At 33.6% G+C, this 21,222-nt stretch overlaps 1 protein-coding gene across 7 annotated transcripts in view; it reads right to left on the minus strand.

Moving 5' to 3' along the window:
- Positions 1 to 21,222, minus strand: part of Ankrd17 (ankyrin repeat domain 17) — a 148,238-nt gene that overhangs the window by 16,985 nt on the left and 110,031 nt on the right. For 6 of the 7 annotated variants that reach the window (XM_046428665.2, XM_046428669.2, XM_046428664.2 and 3 more), the window contains 9 exons: positions 19,109 to 19,251; positions 18,266 to 18,479; positions 17,199 to 17,374; positions 15,973 to 16,135; positions 13,117 to 13,212; positions 11,339 to 11,455; positions 4,216 to 4,387; positions 1,729 to 2,176; positions 1,128 to 1,283 (listed from right to left, as the gene is read on the minus strand). In XM_046428665.2, coding sequence (XP_046284621.1) covers positions 1,128 to 1,283; positions 1,729 to 2,176; positions 4,216 to 4,387; positions 11,339 to 11,455; positions 13,117 to 13,212; positions 15,973 to 16,135; positions 17,199 to 17,374; positions 18,266 to 18,479; positions 19,109 to 19,251 — 1,685 coding nt within the window. The remainder of the gene's footprint in view (positions 1 to 1,127; positions 1,284 to 1,728; positions 2,177 to 4,215; positions 4,388 to 11,338; positions 11,456 to 13,116; positions 13,213 to 15,972; positions 16,136 to 17,198; positions 17,375 to 18,265; positions 18,480 to 19,108; positions 19,252 to 21,222) is intronic. The other variant, XM_046428666.2, reaches the window with a different exon arrangement.

A 21,222-nucleotide genomic window follows, 5' to 3' on the forward strand; every position in this document is an offset into this window, starting at 1 on the left:
ATGACAGACAGCTTTACCTAAGCTTCCCATCTTGTTATCAAAGACTTTTGGCTTTCTTGACTCTCACATAACTATGTAGACATGCATTGTGCTAACGCAAACACCAATAGTGAATATGACAGGCTAGGATTCCTGTCCACATATACTGACTGCACAGACCCCAAATAAGAAAAACCCAATACCACATCATGAGTGTCCTTATAAGGCATCATAGAGACTTATGAGTCTGGGCATCTAATCTCAAGAGTCAAGAAAGGCCTCTTGTGGGTTCCTTTTAGTCTTTTACTCATTCTTTCTTTCACACTTTTATGACTAAAAGGAATGACATTACTTCTGTGTGTCTCTGTATTCTCCTAGATGCATTAAAACAATATCCATAAGCACAGAAACTGGAAAAGAATCTTCAGTAATGTTAGGAAAAAGAAATCTATTTTTTTTTTTTTTAAGAAAAGCAATATCCATTTAATACTTGCTGACTTTACATTTTAATTTTAAATAGGTTCTATAAAGGTGGATATAAATTCCTGACAAATCAATTAAAAAGTGCTTCCAAGAGACACAGTATAATTCTCAACCAAGGGAAATAGTCAATTATGTTTCAATGAACAAATAAATTATTTATAGCCTATTAAGTTGTCATATTTTTAAAAAGATATAATCTGCTATATATACATTTGACTAAGTTTCTTGATAATTCTTTTTATTTCCCTAAAGAGCATGAAATCAGCCAGTGATCATTATTTCCTAGTCAGTTAAATATTTCTTAGTATACACAGGTATATACATAGAAACACTGAACTAAAAGTCTTCCTTTTGTATAGAGAACACTGATACTGACACTTCAGTTACTTCAGAATAGAGGGTATAATCCCAAGTCCTGGGATTATATACATGTGCCATCACACCTGGCCTTCCTCAATTTTTTAAGTATTAAAGTGCAAAAAAGGCCAAAAAAAAAAACCACCTTTTTAAGTTTTTAAATTTTAATCTGAAAGATGGCAAGGTTGTCTTCTCGCACCATGAGTGTGTTTGCAACTTTGGGAATAGTAGGAAGAATTTAACTATAAATAACACTTCGTTGTAATTCACAGCAAATTAAACGAATGAGAAAAAAAAGAATAACTCACCTTCTTACAACTTCTTTCCATCCTTCTTCTCTCTTTTGCCCACGTTTAGGACTTGCTACTGTTAACTTCCCATTTGGAGAGGAAAGAGGAGATGGACCAGATTTTGTGCAAGTAGACAGAGAATTACTGGTCCCTTCATTAATAGTCTCTGACAATCTTTAACAGAAGGAGGGAAAGTATTTTAAATACAGATATAGAATTTTTAAATGTAGTTTAGTAGTAGACTACTACCTTTTATTTATTTTTAGATTAAATAAGGTAAACAAACAGAACCCTTTTTCACTGCTTTTTAATGTTTTAACATACAATATGTAGAGCCAATTTTAAGAAGATATATAGGGGACAAATTTACCAGAACTGAGTTACAATAATCCCTGTAAAAACACAATTAATACATGGGCTAAGTTTAACAACAAAAAAAGATATTTCATAGTAAAAATGATCTGATCCTATTATTACAAAGTCTAAAAACCAGCTTTGTTTTCAATTGAAAATGTGCACAAGGAAAAATTCTTAGTTAACAAGTTGTGAATTCACTTTTTCTACCAACACATTCAGCAGTAAAGTGTTATAAAAAATAAAAATTAAAAATGGAACTAACTTTATTGAAGTCTTGCCAGAAACAGATTTTCTTTCTTCCTTTGGAAACGTAACAAGTACAGATGGCTGCTTCTTGCTGGACACAGTGGTGGTGACCACAGCTGGTGAATGATTGTCACTCTTCCGGCTACTGTTGCTATTACTACTTTCATCACTGCAGCTAGAAATTCTCATGTTATCACTGTCTCCACTCTCACTCGTACTGCTGCTCTTGGACTCTCCATTCACCTTTTCTGGTTGACTGTATGAAATTGGTAGTGGATCATCAAATATAATTTGAACATTTTCTGGAGTAATTTTATTTTTCCTGTTTTTTCTCTTTGAACTGGTTGTAGTTATGGTATTATTTCTTTTACCATGGGAACCTGCTAAAGTTGTCCAGGTTGCAGATATACCTATGGTTGTAGTGGTTGTGGCACTTGGAGGCTCGGTCAAGACTTCAGGCTCTTCTGTGAAAGCAGAAATAGTGAATTAGCAAGTTCTATTTAGCCTTAAGCACTTTAAAAACAAAGAGTAAAAACCCAGGAGTTATTTCATTACTATTGGACATTATTCAAGAATGTGCTGGTAATGAGGTAGATATGATTGATCTATGCCCCTAATAACTACACAAAGCATAAAAGGTAGTGACAGATGTGGTGGAGCACATGCCTATAATGCCAGCAGCTCAAGAGTCTGAGGCAGACAGATCACCAAATTCAAGGCCATCCTGGACACTTTAGTATAATTCTGTCCCCCCAGAAAACAAAAACAAAAAGTTGGGCATAGTTGTACAACTTTTTGGTTCAGCAACTTAGGAGGCTAAGGGAGAAGGATGACAAGTTTGAGGACAGCTTCAGTAACAGTGAGATATTGTCTCAAAATACATAAATTAAAAAAAGGATTGAGATGTAGTTCAATGGTAGACAGCATCCCTGGGTTCAATCCTCCATATAGCGGAGGAAAAACTGTTAACAGGTAGTTATGAGGGTTACTTTTGCTTTGGGGATTATTTGGGAAACATGAATGTGTACCATGTGTACATATCACATACCTATTAAACTTCTTAGGTATAATAATGTTATTATGGCTATAAATGTTCTTTCTATGGGAAATATCAAGTATTTAAGGATGATTTCATATAATATGTACAGCTGACATGCATACTGCTCAAAAAGAAAAAAAAGATAAAACATGTGCCAAAATGTTTTAAGAATTCGGGTAAAATACAGGTGTGTTGATCATACTAATACTTTTTTCCCCCTTTCTTTCCTTTTTTGGTATTGGGAATTGAATCCAAGGGCACTTTACCACTAAGTTACATCCCCAGTCCTTTTTTTTTTTTTTTTTAATTTTGAGTCACAGTCCTCACTAAGTTGCCCTGGCTGGCCTTGAATTTGCAATGATCCTCCTTGCCTCAGCCTGCCAAGTTGCTGGGATTACAGGCAAACATGTGCTATTGTGCCTGACCATCATACTAATCCTTAAAATTCTCTATAGTCTGAACATTTTTAAAATAAAAGGATGGAGGAAGGGTAAAGGCACGCGCACATGCACACAGCATGCAAAACATTTGATTGATTTAGTGCCAAATGTTCATTCCCACAATTATTCTATCTCAAATAATCTTTCAACTAAAATGTAGTTAAAAACAATCTTCTTGTTTGAAGAAATCTGAATAATGTTTCAACTAAAATGTAGTTAAAAACAATCTTCTTGTTTGAAGAAATCTGAATATGATCTGGATTGTAGATAATATTATGGGATTTTTTAGGAATTATAAATAATATTTCATAATTATAAGTGAATATCATTTTAAAGATGTGCACTAAAATATTTTCCAGTGAAATGCCATTTGTCTTCAGTTTAGTTCCAATTAGATCAAATACATGTACATATTTACAGATGAAAGGATAAAGCAAATAAGGTAAAATGTTAACAATTCTGTAAACTCAGGTGGAGGGTTTCTAGGTGTTCATTTTATGTCATTGAATACTGCTTTATCACAAGGGACCAGAGATACCTAAAATTCAAAGACAATTAGTTCAATTCATTGTTTGATTTAAGTATTTCAACCTGTGTGTAGGTTTGAAATTGATCATAATTTAAAAATTAGGTAGCTGGGTGTAGTGGTGCACAACTGTAGTCTTAACTACTAACCCTCCTAGAGGCTGAGCAGGCAGATGACTTGAGTCTAGGAATTAAAGACAAGTGTGAGCAACACAGTAAAACCAAAACCAAAACCAGAACCAAAACCAAACTGGGGAGGAAGTCAATAAATGAAAAAAGCAAGTTGAGGTGCCTGTAATCCCAGCTACTCTGGAGGCTAAGGCAGGAGGTTTACCAGTTCTAGGCCAGTCTCTAGAACTTAGCGAGACTCTGTCTCAATGTAAAAAATAACACAGGCTAGAGAAATAGTTCAGTGGTACAACACTCTTGGGTTTAATCCTCAATCCTCAATACTATCAAACAAAACCAAAACCCAATTAAATTTTCATAGAGAAAATACCTTCAACTTTAAGTTTTTCTTTTTCTTGAGCAGCTTGGAGTTCAAAGTTTTCTTTATTTTTGGCTTCAATTTCTTCTAGTTTTCTTCTTTGTTCTTCCTTTTTCTTTCTTCTCTTTTCTTTTCTCTTTTCTCTTTTGGCCGCTAAAGCCAGCCTTCGACTTTCTTCCCTTAACTGTTAAAGGATCAATAAAACAGAAATACAACACAGAAATTTACTCTGAAAAAAAGTTGTCTCAGAATACTGCTTTATCACAAGGGTACAGAGATACCTAAAATTCAAAGTCAACTAGTTCAATTCATTGTTTGATGTAAGTAATATTCAAACTACTCTAGAGACCATATTTTTAAAATGGTAAGATCAAATCAAGAATGAGACACAATCTCACCTTTATTTTTTGTTTCTGGTACTTTGGATTGAACTCAGGGCACTTTATCCATGAGCTAAATCCCCACAAGGCTGGCCTTGAAACTACAAGATTCTCTTTGCCTAAGCCTCCTGAGTTATCAGGATTGTAGGTGTGTGCTGCTGCATCCAAGCAGATTTTTTAATAAAGTCTTGCCTTGTTGTCCAGGCTGATCTCAAATTTATGGGCTCAGGGCTTCTCCTGCCTTAACAACACCCCAGGATATAGAGAAGAGTTTAAATGAGAAAATAGGATTCGATCTAAAATCAACTGGTCCAGATGTAGGTGAAAGTGGTAGGCTCTGAGTAAGTCACAATATGAATTTGTGGCTGGATCTTAGGTATACAAGTACCTTAGGGATTAAACAGTTCAGTCTGAGGGGGCTGGTCCTCTGGTCACAATAACTCCAGCCTAGATTATCGTATTTTAGAGTTTTATCATATTTTAAAAGTTTGAGGTATTTACTCTTCGATTTCTAATTTTTTTTAATGTTAAGGCTCATGTTCTGATAATCTGGTATATCTTACCCTTTGTGCTCACCAATGAGTGGGACAAAAATTCAGAGGTCTAAAGAAGACTATCTTGGAGAAGATCCCAAGCTATGATTACAAAGGAACCCAGAACTTCCTTAAACCAAGCAGAAATAGAGAAGTGTGGATTGAAAGATGCAGATTTAAGAGGCATTATGTATGCAGGTGGTAGGTGAAACTAATAAATGAGATCACTAGAGAGAAAAAATTACAACTTTATATATGTGTATTTATGTACCGATAGAGAATGAGTGTGTTGAGGGAGCAAGTATCCAGTATTTAAGAGAGCAAATGAGATTTATAGAAGGCATAATCAGGTGAGAGAAGGAAGGTGTGGTTAACACGGGCAAACACCGCAAAGAGGTCAGTGTGAATACAAAGTGAAAAGAAGTAATACAATTTGGCAGTTAAGATGTGACTACTGAAAGAATACAGGTAAGAGACTATATATTAATGATTTGGACTAGGGGAAGAAGTGGTAAAAACTGGTTAAAGAGTTTTGTATACAGTTTTAGGCACAAGCCACAAGATTTTCAATCAAAACAGAGGAGGCAGAGGAATCAAAGATGACGCAAAGATTTTTGGTCTGTGCAATTAGAAGATAGTTATAGGTTTCTGGTAGACAAAGATCTGGAGTTCATATTTGGACATATAAATTTCAGATGTTAAATTAAGTACCAAAATGGACATAATAAGTAGCTAGCTAGATATGACACTGGAGTTTAAAGAAGAGGTCTGGGCTGAAGATAAAAATATGAAATCAGCTATTATATATTTAAAGTTAGGAAGTAGAAAAAGACAAGGAATGAATAAAGATGATAAGGACATAATGAACTAAGAATCTTTTCAATTAAAAGGTAGGTGACAAGAGGAATCAGTAGAAGACATACAGAAAGAATATCCATACAGATAGGTGAAAAGCCAAGAGTAAGAAATGGCACAGAAGCCCAGAGAAGAGAGTATATCAAATTTATTAGCATCAGTAAGATAAGGATGGAGAAGTAACTATTGAATTTTGCAACATGCAATCCAATGGAAACCATTAACACAATTTTTGTGGAGTTGTAGGAGTGAGAACCTGGCAGAACTAGATTCAAGAGAAAGAAATAATTGGAGATAGCCAAAATAGGTGACTCTTTAGGAGAATGTACGTACAAGGGGAGACAGAGAAATAGGTCTGTAGCTTAAAGGTGAGGCAAAATATGAGAGTCAAAAGAAGGATTTTTTAAGACTTGAGAAATAAGCTGGGTGTGATGTTTCACGCCTGTAACTGGGAGACTGAAAAGGGAGGATTTTAAGTTCAAGACTGGTGAGTGCAACTTGGTAAGACCCTGTCTTAAAATAGAAATAAAATAGGGTGGAGATGTAGCTCTGTAGTAGACAGCTTGTCTAGTACGCATGAGACCCTAGGTTCAATCCCAGTACTTCAAAGAAAAAAAAGGAGAAATAAGCTTGTATGCTGATGGGTATGATCCAGGAAAGGGAGAAAATAATACAGAAGAAAGAAAAGAGAACTGCTACAACAATGTTGTTGAGTAGGAGAAACCAGATCGAATCTAGTAAACAAATAGAGGGGCTGGTTATCAAGTTTATCAAATCACTGGTAGGAAGTATATATAGTAGAAAGCATAAATATTAATGGGTGGATAGAAAGAGGAAAGTCTTCTGAAGTTTTCTTCTGATGCTTTGATTTTTTGACTAATGTATGATACAAAGTCATTTATTAAAGGCAAAGGAGGTGATGAAGTCTGAGGATAAAGGAGAAAAATTTACCCAGGTAAGTAGAGACTAAATTAAATCAAGGGGATATAGAATTCTAATTACTTGGTTAACACTGAATGGCTAGGAAAATATAGCAGTCATCCCCTGTTTTATGTGTGGGACTGGTTCTTGCAGTTTCTCAACCCTCCAGATACCAAAATCTTAGATGTTCAAGTTCTTTCTATAAAATGACAAAATATTTGTATCTAACATAATACAATGTAAATCAATTTGAACAGGTGTTTTACTGTATTTTTATTTATTTTATTCTTTTTTGCCCCCTTTTTCTTTTCGCTATATTTTTAGAGGAAATAATAAGAAAAATGTATGCACAATACAACCCAGAAGCAATTTCCAGGTATTTCTCACCACAATTGGTTGAATCCTCAGATCCAGAACCCACAAATACAGGGGGCCAACCATATGACTACTGATCATCAGGAAAAGGTTCACTGCTACACATGCAGAGTAAAAGCTGTCAAGGCCGAGTGTTTTTTCTAGATACATTTAGTTACTGGGTAGAAGTTAAACACAAGGAAAAAGGGGTAAAGGACAGTATAAGGATAATAAAGTACAAATGAATTCTACCATTTACTGGTAGGCAGAGTGTTGGAGGCAGAATTCTAGAGAGTAAAGCTGAAAAGATAGGAGGTGATGATAAGAATGGAATGTGTAAAACTGAGATTGTGGGATGGGTTCATTTAATATATATGTTAGGTATGTAACTCCTTAAAAGTTTATGAAAATTTACAAAATAAAAAATGGAAAGGGGAAAAAAGTAAGTAATGAATTAGAAGGAGTAAGAGCAATATTAAAATGCAAATTAAAAATATCTGCTAGGGATTCTAACAGCCAAGAACATAACTTAGATGTTAATGTACTAAGAAAGCAAGCAATTAATTTTAAGAGGACTTGGAATCTGAAACAGATGGAAGTACTTCAGAGAAGGAAATCTTCCACATACCAAATGTTCAATAAATAAATATTTATTGAGTAAGTATAAGGGAATCTATTAAGTATACTTAAGCAGTGTTCTCAGCAACAGTTTTAAAAACCAAAAATTTCAAATTACAAATACTGATCAAATAAACTGTTTTCTTTTTTTTTTTTGGGGGGGGGGGATTATTGAGCATTAAAATTATGGGTGCTTTATATCACTAAGCTATCACTAAGACCTAATCATTGAGTCTGCAAATACATCCATCTCCAATCCTTTTTATTTTTTATTTTGGGGCAGGGTCTCACAAAGTTGCTGAGGTTGGCCTCAAACTTGCAATTCTCCTGCCTTAGTCTCCAAGTCTCTGGAATTACAGGTGTATACCACTGTGCCTAGCTAAAGAAACATTTTTATGCATTAAGTAAATTATCCATGAGTAAACTCAACTCAGACCAGTCAAGACCAACTCCAATGTTTCTAAATCATAAATTAGCAGAACCAAAAAGGCAAAAAAGCATTTTCACAGACATATATCATCATTTATAAAATAGTGAGCATAATCCTAAGGTCCCAGGGACTAAGAATATTTCACATAGAAATACGGGCTGCAGTTCAGAAAAGAAGAGGCTTCACATTAAGGTAGGAATATCTCACCATCACCTATCAAAACTGACAAGTATATAGAGTGTATGGGGAAGAACTGCTTTATATCTAATTAATTTATGATTAAGAATTTTTTAATCCTCTCAGAGTGTTAACATTAGAGAAGAATATACGGTGACATTTGAAAGAAGCATTTCGATTTTCCTTAAATCAAGAACTCCTAAAATCATAAATATCAAGACTGAGAAATAATGACAACAATGCAAAAATCACATTCATGTATTGCTGACAGCTGTAGGAAAATATTCTGGTACTGACCCATATTAAGAAATTTAGTACCCCCCTCCCAAAAAATGATGGTCACTATGTGGTCAGTATGGATGCAGTTAAGTAATCAAGAAGAGGAGCAATAAAAAGAAATAAGGGCAAAGAGGAGTAAGAAATAGTGTGGGTGAGAAAATCATTTAGGGTCTTAAAAAGGCCCTATATTAGGTAAGTATAGTGGTGCATACTTTAGTTACCATAAGAGATCTTCAACTTTAGATAGATTACAATGATGTCATGTATTTATCTTTGTATATTACACAATTTAAACTGAGCATGCTACTATAATAAAGGTGAAAAATGTTTAATTACAGTGGCTGAAAACAGACATCTTTAATATGATATTTCCTATGCTGCTTCCTGACTTGGTAATCCAAAGCTATGAAAATAAATGTATAAACATTAAATGTATAAAAATAAAATGTATAAACATCAAAGGCATGAAAATAAAATATATAAATATCAAAGGCATGAAAACAATGAAAGATTGCATTCAATATCAGATAATCTATGTCTCAGCTACAAAAAGGATACTTTCTGGATAGAACCATTATTCACAGATTCAGACATTTTCAAATAGAAGAATAATGGGGGAAAAGAATATTAAAATAATTTTGGAAGAAAAATCTAAGAGGTAGATTACATTCAATTAAGGGAGTGCAGAGAATCAGAAAATTTACATTTTAAAAATTCAGTTAAAATCCTAGTGTACTTTAGGCACATTGCTTAACTACCTCTAACTGACTAAATTTCTCCATCTGTACTAAGAGAGTAATGTTTTTACTGAGAAGAATAAAGTAATAAATAGACTGGTTCCTAACTTGGCTTGATAAAAGTGAATATGAAAATAGCTTACTGGGGATGTAGCTCAGTGGTACAGGGCTTGCCTAACATGAGCATGGTCTTGGGTTTGATGCCCAACAAGGAAGGAAGGAAGGAAGGGAGGGAGGGAGGGAGGGAGGGAGGGAGGGAGGGAGGGAAGGGGAGAGAGAAAGGAAGGAAAGGAAAGACGGAAAAGAGGGGAGGGAGGAAGGGAGGGAAAACAAAGAAAGGAAGGAAAGAGGAGAAAAGAAGGGAGGAAGGGGAGAAGGGGGAAAGGGAGGAAAGAAGGAAGGGAAGAAGAAAGGAAATAGGTCAAGTAACAGTTATGATGTTCATTACAACATCTTTCAATGCACTCACTCTTTTAAAGTAGCTCAAAAAGTAAATATACTTTGATCAGAATCTAAACCAGTTGAGTGTGTGTATGTATCTGTGTGTGTTTTTTACTAGAGAATGAAATCAGGAGTGCTTTATCACCTACCATCAAGCTACATCCTTAGTGGGTTTTATTTTGAGACAGGGTCTCACAAGTTACTGAGACTGGCCTCAAACTTGCATTCCTTCTGCTTCACCCTCCTGAGTAGCTGGCATTATATAGGTTTATGCCACTGGGTCCAGCTAAACAACAAAGTTTTAAAAATGAAGACCCTCCAATGTAATTTTTTTTCCAGAAGAATATATTTTCTTATTTGAATGAAATATTTAGAATAATACATATTTTATTTCTGTAGGATAAAATAGCTCAATAAAATTAGCAAATATAGTAAAAGAATGGATTTTACTCAAAAGGGCATATGTATAATATTTACCACATATCCTTTTTTTTTATGGATAGTATCAGATCACATTTTTATTTATTTATTTATTTTTTAAGAGAGAGAATTTCAATATTTATTTTTTACTTCTTGGCGGACACAACATCTTTGTTTGTATGTGGTGCTGAGGATCGAACCCGGGCCGCACACATACCAGGTGAGCGCGCTACCGCTTGAGCCACATCCCCGGCCCCACCACATATCCTTTATAAATTTAAAAACTTGTTAAACTTTATAGTATTTTTTATCTTACCATTAAAAAACAAGATACAGCAGATTATGTATTCCTTAATATTAAATGTCAAACTAATTCTTTTCCGGCTAATGATTACTATTTCAATAAGTTTTGGATCACAGAGTTAGTGGGGGAAAGTTGGCAGAAAAGGGAATGAAGAAAAAGGAGTTATAAGGTTGTACAAACTATATGCTGTTTTGGAGAATTTTATTCTTTATAGGAACAGATGCTCTAGTCTGCCTGAAAAAGTACAAAAGAAGTTACTCATTTAAAAAAAACATATTCACTAAATATAACAAATGGTTGTATTCCACTAAGTGATTACACCTTTATATTTTATGTGGTACTTTTGATAAATAAAAAATAAAATAAGGTCAAGGATCAAAGAACTATAGATATGATTGGGAATCAAGAGATCATTAGTTCAGATAAAATTAAAACCCAGAATTAGAAGCTAAGTTTCCTGACTTCCAGATCACCTTGATTCTTGCAATCAAGTTTTTAAAAATTTGAATGAAAATGCTTTTAATGATAATGATAACTGTTTTCTCTATTTGAGATAAACTTAGGGAGAAAACCATGTACACAATTACAGCATAAAACAAAATCACAAAAGAATAAATTACAAATTAAGGGAAGAAAAACCAGAAAAAAAAAAGTGAGTAGTTTTCATATTTAAAGATTGTCATTACCTTTTCCAAGTCTAACTCCTCTAACAAAATGCTGGCATTTTTGTTTGCTTCAGCAGCCTGTCTATCTTTGGCTTGTACTATTGACTCCATACAAAGATGACACTTCTTCAACATCTCCTGTAATGAAAAATTGAATATATTTGCAGTCTCAAAAAAAAAAAAAAAATTGAGCTAATTAGATTCCTAAAAACAAAGATTTTTGAAGTACGTAAACATAAGCAATAAAGACCAGTGGCAGGAAAAAAAAAGGGAGTACAAATAAAACATAATTTAAATGACATATTTTAAAATATATACAAAGAGTTCCTGTTTTTCATTATAAGAGCAATTTGACTGATATTTAGAAAATTAAAATTATTTACACATATAATTTGAATATAAAAAACCATACAGCAAACATTACAATAATTTATGACAGCTGGTTAATGAATGGGCTGAATGAAAATGGGCAATGTCAACAAAGAAAATGAATTTACAAATTTCTCAAGTACTTATTTGGCAAGAACTGTCCTCATATATTTAAGTATTTTTGCTACAATTTTATAGGCAAGAATTATTCACAAAAGGAATCACAGAAACACGTACCCTAACACACTTTTCTGTTTTCATTCTCAAAAGACAAAGGGATATTTCCTTATTTTTTAATATTAAAAATATTCCCATAATAGTAATTATTTTAAAAATATTTCTTATCTTAATCTCTTCTTTCTCCCCATATACCAAATCATATGGAATCCAGGACTGCTAATTGTCATACAAAAATCTGGAGTCAGAGAATCACCTAGTTTATTTTAAATTAAACATAAGGGGGGAAAACTGCCCACTATCATATAATGTATAAACCACAAAACAAAATGGAATAGAAATTTATTTTGCCAGGAATAGTGGCACATGCCTATAATCCCAACAACTCAGGAGGCTAACTAAGGCAGGCAGGAGGATCTCAAGTTTGGGGCTAACCTCAGCAACTTAGCAAGACTCTGTGTAGAAATAAAAAATAAAAAGGGCTGAGGATGTAGCTCAGTGATTGAACGCCCCTCATGGGTTCAATACCTACTACCATACCCCTAACCTTAAAAAAAAAAAAAAAAAAAAAAGAAAGCAAGAAAGAAAAAGAATAAAGATTTTATTTATGTTCCCCACATTTCCTCCATAATTCTAGCCAATACACTTTGGTTTTGTTTGTTTGTTTGATTTTTGTTTTGTCATTTGAGATGAAGTCTAACTATGTATGACTTGTAATGATTGTCCCTTAAACTTCTGAGCTCAAGTGATCCTCCCACCTGTGCATCCAGAGTAGCTGGGACTACCAGCATGTGCTACCATGCCCAGCTTCCAACTCATTAATAAACTGATAGTTAAACCCTAAATTTTATATCACATAACATGGCTTTAAGGTTTTCTGCCTATGACTAAACATACTATTTTTTGCTGGTAATAAAAAAAACAGCAAATTCCTCTTTCAGAATATATTATCAATCTAGATATATATGTATATATCTACATAGATACGATAATACTAATGAATAATAATTTTGCTTTGAAGTGTTTAGTGTTACAGTAAGAATCAGCTTAAAACTAGTTAAAAAGCAAAGTAATTCTATCACAGAGAATGTTTCATTAATCCATTAATCTGTTACAGTTCATTTATCTTCATAGAGATAAATGAAATTTTATATATTTATTGTTCAAACCAAGATTTTTCTTAGCATAGGAGCTATACCAATTAAATGGAACCTCCGACTCATATAGTGGGATGAATATGAACAACATATTACCTTATCAGTGATGGTTGCTATGTATCTCATACATTCAGAATCTGATGGAAACTGATTGACTTCTTTGACTAAGTAGCGTACCACCTTCACATGACCCTAAAAGAGATGTCAATGTCAGATCGAACACAGACTCTAACAGGATTCAATAAATCTACACAGTGTGAACTTTGACATTAATTAACATTAGAGCCAAAAAGTAAACTTAATTGCATGTTTGCACTAAAAATGAAAAAAGAAAAAGGTAGGCTGTGGTTCTGAGGAGTTAAATCTACATTGTTCATTCTTTTGGGAGTGGGCGGGGGAACCAGGCATTGAACTCAGGAGCACTCGATCACTGAGCCACATTCCCAGCTCTATTTAGTATTTTATTTAGAGACAGGGTCTCACTGAGTTTCTTAGCACCTCGCCTTTGCTGAGGCTGGCTTTGAACTCTTGATCCTCCTGCCTCAGCCTCCCCAAGCTGCAGGGATTACAGGAATGTGCAACAACAGCACCAAATAATGCAAAACCACTCTGAGGAGAAACATTTCAGTATCTAAGTAATGTTTAAAATCTTTTTTTTGGTACCAGGGATTGAACTCAGGGGTGCTTAATCACTGAGCCACATCCCAGCCCCTTTTTATATTTTATTTTAGAGATGGGGTCTCATTGAGTACATCACTAAGTTGCTGAGGCTGGCTTTGAACTCTTGATTCTCCTGCTTCAGCCTCCTGAGCCGCTAGGATTACAGACACGTGCCACTGTGCCCGGCTCAAAATCTTATTTAACATTCAACAGTTGCTTCACTTTCCCCAAAATGCACCACTGCTCTCTACACAATACCTATAATTCAGCCAGTCTGGATAGACAGCTGATAGTATTTAAGCTGTTAGTCTTTAAGATATGTCCTCTATTACCTCTATTTGGTCCTTTTTTTTTTTTTTTGTAGCTTTTATAAGGTATCCTTTAACTGCTCAAATGCCACTACCCTCATTTCCTAATGATCTCCCTAAAATTTTTAGTCTTTAGCTTTAACTATTTACAATGGGAAAACTGACACTTATCTGACTTGGGCATGGGATCTCACCTCCCTGATTAGGTTCCATTTTTTTAAAAAAAAAAAAGAAAGAAAGAAAGAAAAGAAAAGCCTAACTGTTGCATCCTATCTAGCACAATATTACAGTCATTACAATTTCATATAACAGATACTCAATAAATAGTAGAATGAATACAAAAGATAAGCACTGTTCATAGGAAGTTAAAATGCCCTATTACAAAGATATATATGCATGCCAGACATTAAGAGTAACAATAATAGAGAAATTACTAATATTTAAGGGTAATGACATATAAATATATATGTCAAACCAAATGATAAAGACAATAAAGGACTATAGAACTTCTATAACCTCTAGGAGATCAGAGATCTCAGTGTGAGTGCAAATGGAATGGAAACAGTTTATACAGGAGGAGAAATTTAAAGTGCCCAAAGAATGAGGAACTTTGGAGAAAAAAAAAAAAAAAAGAAGGACTTGGCATTCTTGATGAGAACAAAGGTTATATGAGATAAAGAAGAAAAAGATCAAGCAAGGAGAGAATTCATAAAGGGAGATGATACCTAAAGCACTATACTGGAGTGGCTTTGAATACCAAACTGTTGGAATTTCAAAGACTTCAGAGACTGTAGAGTTCTTAAAAGAGAGTAGTAATGTAGTGGAGTAGTTAGGAAGATTAACTTGATAATAATATGTTAGCTTGTTTAGATTAGAGGTAATTAGCCATTGAGAAAGAGTAAGTTTGACTGTTGAAGAAAAACACAAGACGATTGGATTTAGGTAGTCCAGAACATCTAAGGAAACAACAGAATAAAAAGAAAGGTCTGGCAATGTACTTCAGTACTATGTAGACTGCCCTAGTTCAATATCCAGTATCACCACACACACGCCCACACATCAGAGAGAATAACAGAAGAAATTACTTCTTGCAATTTATATATTAGAACTGATCAACATTTTGGAATCTACAGAGAATTTCACCAAATGACAAAATTCAAAAAGCACAGAATCCCTGAAATAGTGATCTGGTTTTCCCAATAACAAACGAAAATTACATTAGGAAATCAATGAGATTATCAACCCAATCATTTTACTTATACCAGCTTTTACTACAGAAAATAACAGTTTCTTTAACTTTCATCAAATTCATATTTCTACTTCTAAAGGTAGTATATTTGAATTTCTACAGTTTAAAGTATCAATATCTAGATTTTCATTTCTTTTTTTCCCTAAAAATGATTATGCCTGCTGTGGTGGCACACACCTATAATCCCAATGATTAGGCAGGCTGATTGCAGGAAGATTGCAAATTTGAGGCCAGCCTTGGCAACTGTCTCAAAATTTAAAAAAAAATTTAAAAGAGGTGGGGATGTGGCTTCATTGATAGAATACCTTTGGGTTCAATCCCCAACACTGCAAAAATAAATGCATATGTACACACACACATAGAGTAAATTTTTCTCTACAGCAACAATACACAAAAACATCTACATACAAGTAGTTCAAATTGGTTACTCTTAATTGGATTTACAGTGAAAGATTAATACCACAACTAAATTTTGAAAATACTACTTACAATAGCTTTCTAAAAGTTTACTTAGCTTTGATGTCCAATGTGGATAATATTTCTAGCTTTTCCATAATACCTGTATTTGTCCATCTTTCATTGTTGCTAACAGAGTAATTATTTGCATATTTTATCACTTGCTTTCACCAAAGGTTCTAAATTACAAATTGAGAGTCTTCAGTAATCACTGGACCATATACACGTTCTAGCAGAAAGGGAAAATATCCAAGTAAAAGGGAATGAAAAGACTTCTACCTTTCTAAATGCTGCCATAAGAGGAGTTATTTTGCGGTTATCTGCTGCATCTACATCTGCACCTGCTTGCACCAGTAACTGAACCACATCGAGGTGTCCACCATTTGCTGCTAGCCACAATGGAGTGTTCCCCTTCTTGTTACGTACATCAATATGAGCTCCCCTAAAAATGAATGACACAGAGAGCACTATCTTAAATGAAATGGAATGTAATAAAAATCAATTATACCTATGTGAAAATTTCTGAACAGATGAAAATTGTTCTTAATATTCGAGGACCAAAATAGTTCTCTCAGAATTACATGACAATTTCCAGCCATCAAATCAAATAAATTTCATATATCCAATAACTGATTGTATTTTTAAAATAATGACTACATAATACTGAGTTTTAAAACCTAAGAATGTGAAAATTTGTTTAGTGAAAAATAGAAGTATATCCTGATAACAGCATAATCGATATACTAACACAGTATCCTAGAGATAAAAACCAGTATCCTCTGAGGCAATCATACCTGTTTCAGATTATTTTTATCCATTTACTTGGACTGTGTATGTCAGAAAATAATGAAGTCAAAGAATAAATGTAGATTTAGCACTCAGTGGGTATCAAAGTAGGTAAGAAGATACATGGCAGTAAAAGTAGTTAATAATCATAGTTAATAGTAGTCAGTACCAAATACTACTGTTTAGGGTACCATGCGAAGGTCTTTAAAGTAGAAAATCCAGGTAAGGAGGACAAATGTATTTAGGAAACTGGCAGGCAACTTAAAGTGAAAGTAAAAACTATCCTGGATCCTCTCTGATACCTTGAACAGTTCTACAACTGACACCTAAATTCTTAACTACTGTAAACAATAAGAAAATCAACAAGGAAGTCTTAGATCACTGCCAGAGTTTTAAGACTTGAGAGTAATACTCTGCAAAACTCAAATTGTATGGATGACAGCAACTGGATGCTTAAAGAGCTTATTATAACACTTTAAAAGTATATGCATACAAGAAAGGAAGAAAAATTATTTTAGGTTGCATTGAAATACAGACAATGTACCATAGCCCTGGATGAATAAAAAATAACAGGTGTGAAAAAAACACTTACAGTTCATAGAAAAAGTAATCACACTTGATTTTTTAATAGTGCAACTGCCGAGAGAGAATAATAATCACTGGTAATACTTATGCTCATAATATGAAGGATAGGAAAGATATAGTAAGTAATATCATACCTGCCAATGAGAAGCTCACAAAATTTATAATGCCCTTTATCTGCTGCTATGGTTAAAGCTGTATCTCTTGAGGAGGGCACTGGAGGGGCATTAACATCAGCACCTTTATCCAGAAGTACTCGGCCCACCTCTGCATATCCACCAGAGGCAGCTTCCATTAGTGGTGTGAGACCAGTCTAGGTTTAGTGAAAAATAAAAAAACATGGAACAGACTAGAAACAGCCAACATGGAACAAAATAACAATATGATGAAGCAATATGGAATAGCTTTTATAAAGATTCACAACTAAATTTCACCATCAACACTTATTAGTCTGAATTATAGTCTGATCTACTAAAAGAAGATAATTACACCTAAAATCAATGATATTGTTGTAATGAGAATATGAATGAGATCCAACTATGTGACCTCTATCTGGCACTAAATAAATTTTCCTCTCTGTTCTCTTTCAAAATAGCCCATTTTTCAGCTGATAATCCTAATAACAATAATACCTACAAAAATGTGTTGCTGAGTTATTTTCAGAGTTAATGCTTAAGTTAAACAAATGATTTCTATTATTATCATTATTTTATTACTATTATATTTTCGGTACTAAGGATTGAACCCAGGGGCACTTTATCACTGAGCAACATCCCCAATCCTTTTCATTTTTTATTTAGAAAGGATCTTAATAAATTGCTGATTATCTCACTAAATCATGGAAAATGGCCTCAAATATGCAATCCTCCTGCCTCAGCCCCCTGGGATAACAAGCATGTGCCACTGCTTGAACTTTGATTCAATATATATGTAGGAGATAAATGTTAATAGAAAGTACTAAAAATTAGGGCTAGAATTGTGGATCAGCAGTAGAGTGCTTGCCTAGCATTGGAAGACACTGGGTTCAAAATTCTCAGAACCACATAAAAATAAATAAATAAAATAAAGGTATTGTGTCCAACTACAACTTAAAAAAAAAATTTAAAAAAAGAAAGTACTAAAAGTATAATTATCATATTGCTACCAATACACCTTAAATATGAAAGCAGCAAATTTCATGGGTAAATCTCAGACTTTTTCTTACCTTAGCTCTGTGTTCAACATTTGCTTTTCTATCAAGCAGAAGACTAACCACTTCAGTTCTTCCTTGGAAGCAGGCTAATGTAAGGGCAGTGTTCCGATTGGTTTCTATTTGAGCATTTATATCAGAGCCCATGTCCAACAGGAGCTTAACAGCAGCGGTATGCCCATTCATAGCTGCTAACATCAGTGGAGAAATGCCCAATTTGCTACCAGTTCTGGGGGTGAGCATTATGGTAAGAACAGAAGGAAAAAAATATATTTTACACTAAAGAACTGGATGATGATAAAGAATTTCAATAAGATTATTTATTTTGCAGGATTATTTAAAAATTTAACCATTTTTCTCAGTCTTAGTAAATCTTTCAATTTATTACCAAGTCTCCTTTAAAAATCTTTTTATTAGATATTTTGTCTTTATCTCATTCAAACATAATAACCTGGGCTAGAAAGTTATTAAGTTACTCATAAGATAATAAACTTTTTTCTTTTAATTGTTGAGGCTACCTTCGAACCTGTGATCTTCCTGCCTCAGCCTCCTAAGTCACCAGAATTATAGGCATGTGCTACCACATGCAGCTGAACTTTTTATCTCTTGGCACATATTTGCTTGCTTAACAAAAATTAAGCAAATTGTGTCTAAGTTTAGTGCCACTGTATGAAATATAGTATATTTTCCAACTTATATGTTAAGTTTTAATTACTTAAATAAAATAAATCTTAAAAATCTCTTCACAATTTATATTTTAAAGGCCTAAAAGTGGCATTAAGAATAGGTGTTCTACAATTACCTGAAACATAACACTGTATCTAAATAAATGGCTTACAGTGAAAGAATAAAACTTGCCTAGAATTAATCTCAGCTCCTGCATTTAGTAATATTTTGATGATGTTCACATAGCCACCAGAAGCAGCCAGGCTTAGAGGTGTGTAATCAGAAACATTCCTGTGCTCTTTATTTGCCCCTCGAGCTAACAACAGCTCCACCACCTGGAAAGAAAAAAAGAAAGCAATGTGTTTTCTTATGGTGGGTAAGTCATTTTCAAGGTGTATATTTCTAATCCCCCCCCCACTCACTTTTTTTGTGGTTTATCGTATAACCCAAAGAGAACTTTCCTTCATTTATCCTCTGCCCCAAACCAGCCTCAAATAATAGCAAGAGGTCTTAGCAGCAAACAAAGAGAGAGTCTGTCAAGTAAAAGCCATTTAGAAATCTACTGAAAAGATATAGTATTGTCCATGGAGGACCTAGACCTCAAAATTGTTGAGAGATGCTATTCTGGAAATCAGTGTTTCTGGGTTATTCCACAACATAGTACTAAAGTAGAAGTAATATGGGACAGAATTTTTTTTCTGCATTTGTATATATGAATGTATTTCAAATAATTTTAAACCTTTCAATTGGTAACTAGATTTTTTAAAACTAGAATAAAAGGTAATAAACTATCTTTTAAAATTTTATGAAAATTTACAAATATACAAGAGTTGAGAAAACTTTATATATATATTAACTATCTAGATTTTACCATTAATATTTTATTAGGCTAAGTCCTATTTAGCTATAGGATTTCTGGATGTACAGTTTTACAAGAAACTGAAAGAACTTTCCCAAAAGTGGTTGTTCTATTTATACTCCTATAAACAATGCATGAGTTCTGGTTGTTCTATATCCTCAGCAACATTTTTTATTACCAGTCTAACTTTATATCCATTATAGAGGATGTGTGGCAGTATCCCATTGGGTCTCAACTGCCTTTTCCTGATAACTAAAAATGTTTAGGATTTATGTAAGTGCTTATTGGCCATTCATCCATCATTTGCCCCATGCCATTTAAAGTACAAAACAATCCTTTGAAACAGGTATTATTATTTTCATCTTCATTTTACACAGGAAAGTTAAGATCGACTCCAAACCATAGCTGGCTCCTAACTTTGCTCTTACTAATAACTACATTTATTATTTCCCAGTTCATGTTTTTGCTAATATTATTATATTATCATAATAATAATTATTATTTACTATACTATATTATACCCAATCAGCACTTTTTTGGGGGGAGGGTGGTTTTACTGGGGATTGGGGTATTGAATTCAAAGAACTTGACCACTGAGCCACATCCCCAGCCATACTTTGTATTTTATTTACAGATGGGGTCTTACTGAGTTGCTTTGTGCCTCAATTTTGCTGAGGCTGGCTTTGAACTCATGATCCTCCTGCTTTAGCCTCCCAAACTGCTGGGATTACAGGTATGTGCCAACATGCTCCAGCCCCAATTAGTACTTTCACTAAGGTAAAAACTGGAAAATAATAAACGTTATATTAGTGAAAATACTAACTGGGATATAATAAATGCTTATAAACAGTGCTTTCTTTTGCTTATCAGCTAAAATTTTATTTATTTGAATAAAGCTATACCAAATTTAAATATGACTTTCACATTTTGCTTTCAGAGCCAGTAAGATCAGCCAGCTTGACAAGGTATAAAAACAAAACAAAAAAATGATATTAGGCTATTTTATTTTACAGAGTTTTTTAAAGTCAATATAGTATAAAACTCTAAATTTCAAATTTGTGAAGTTCTCTTGAGTTCCATTATCTAAAAATTTGTTATTTTTATAGTAAAGCTGGCTAAGTTTAACTAATTATTTCAAAACACTTAATTCTAAAGACAACAAATTAAAGCAATGAGATGTTTATAAGCTAATTATCATCTGAAAGACTTTCATAATAAACCTCATCTGTAGCATTTTAATAAGAATATGTAACTCAGAAACACGGTATTATATTGGCTTTATTATTATCTTCAAAAGAATATCTTGGATTCAACACTGAAAATTTTGTTAATATATGCAGCAAGTATGATTTCAACCTGCATAACAGAAAATTTCAGTTAAGAAAAAATTCACTTTTATTACATTTAAAAAGAGAATTAATTATTATGAGCTTTACAGTTCAATGGT

The sequence above is a fragment of the Marmota monax genome, unplaced genomic scaffold (genome assembly GCF_021218885.2).
Source record: "Marmota monax isolate L192 unplaced genomic scaffold, Marmota_monax_Labrador192_F-V1.1 WCK01_AAM20220418_F8-fsc00132, whole genome shotgun sequence".
NCBI lineage: Eukaryota > Metazoa > Chordata > Mammalia > Rodentia > Sciuridae > Marmota > Marmota monax.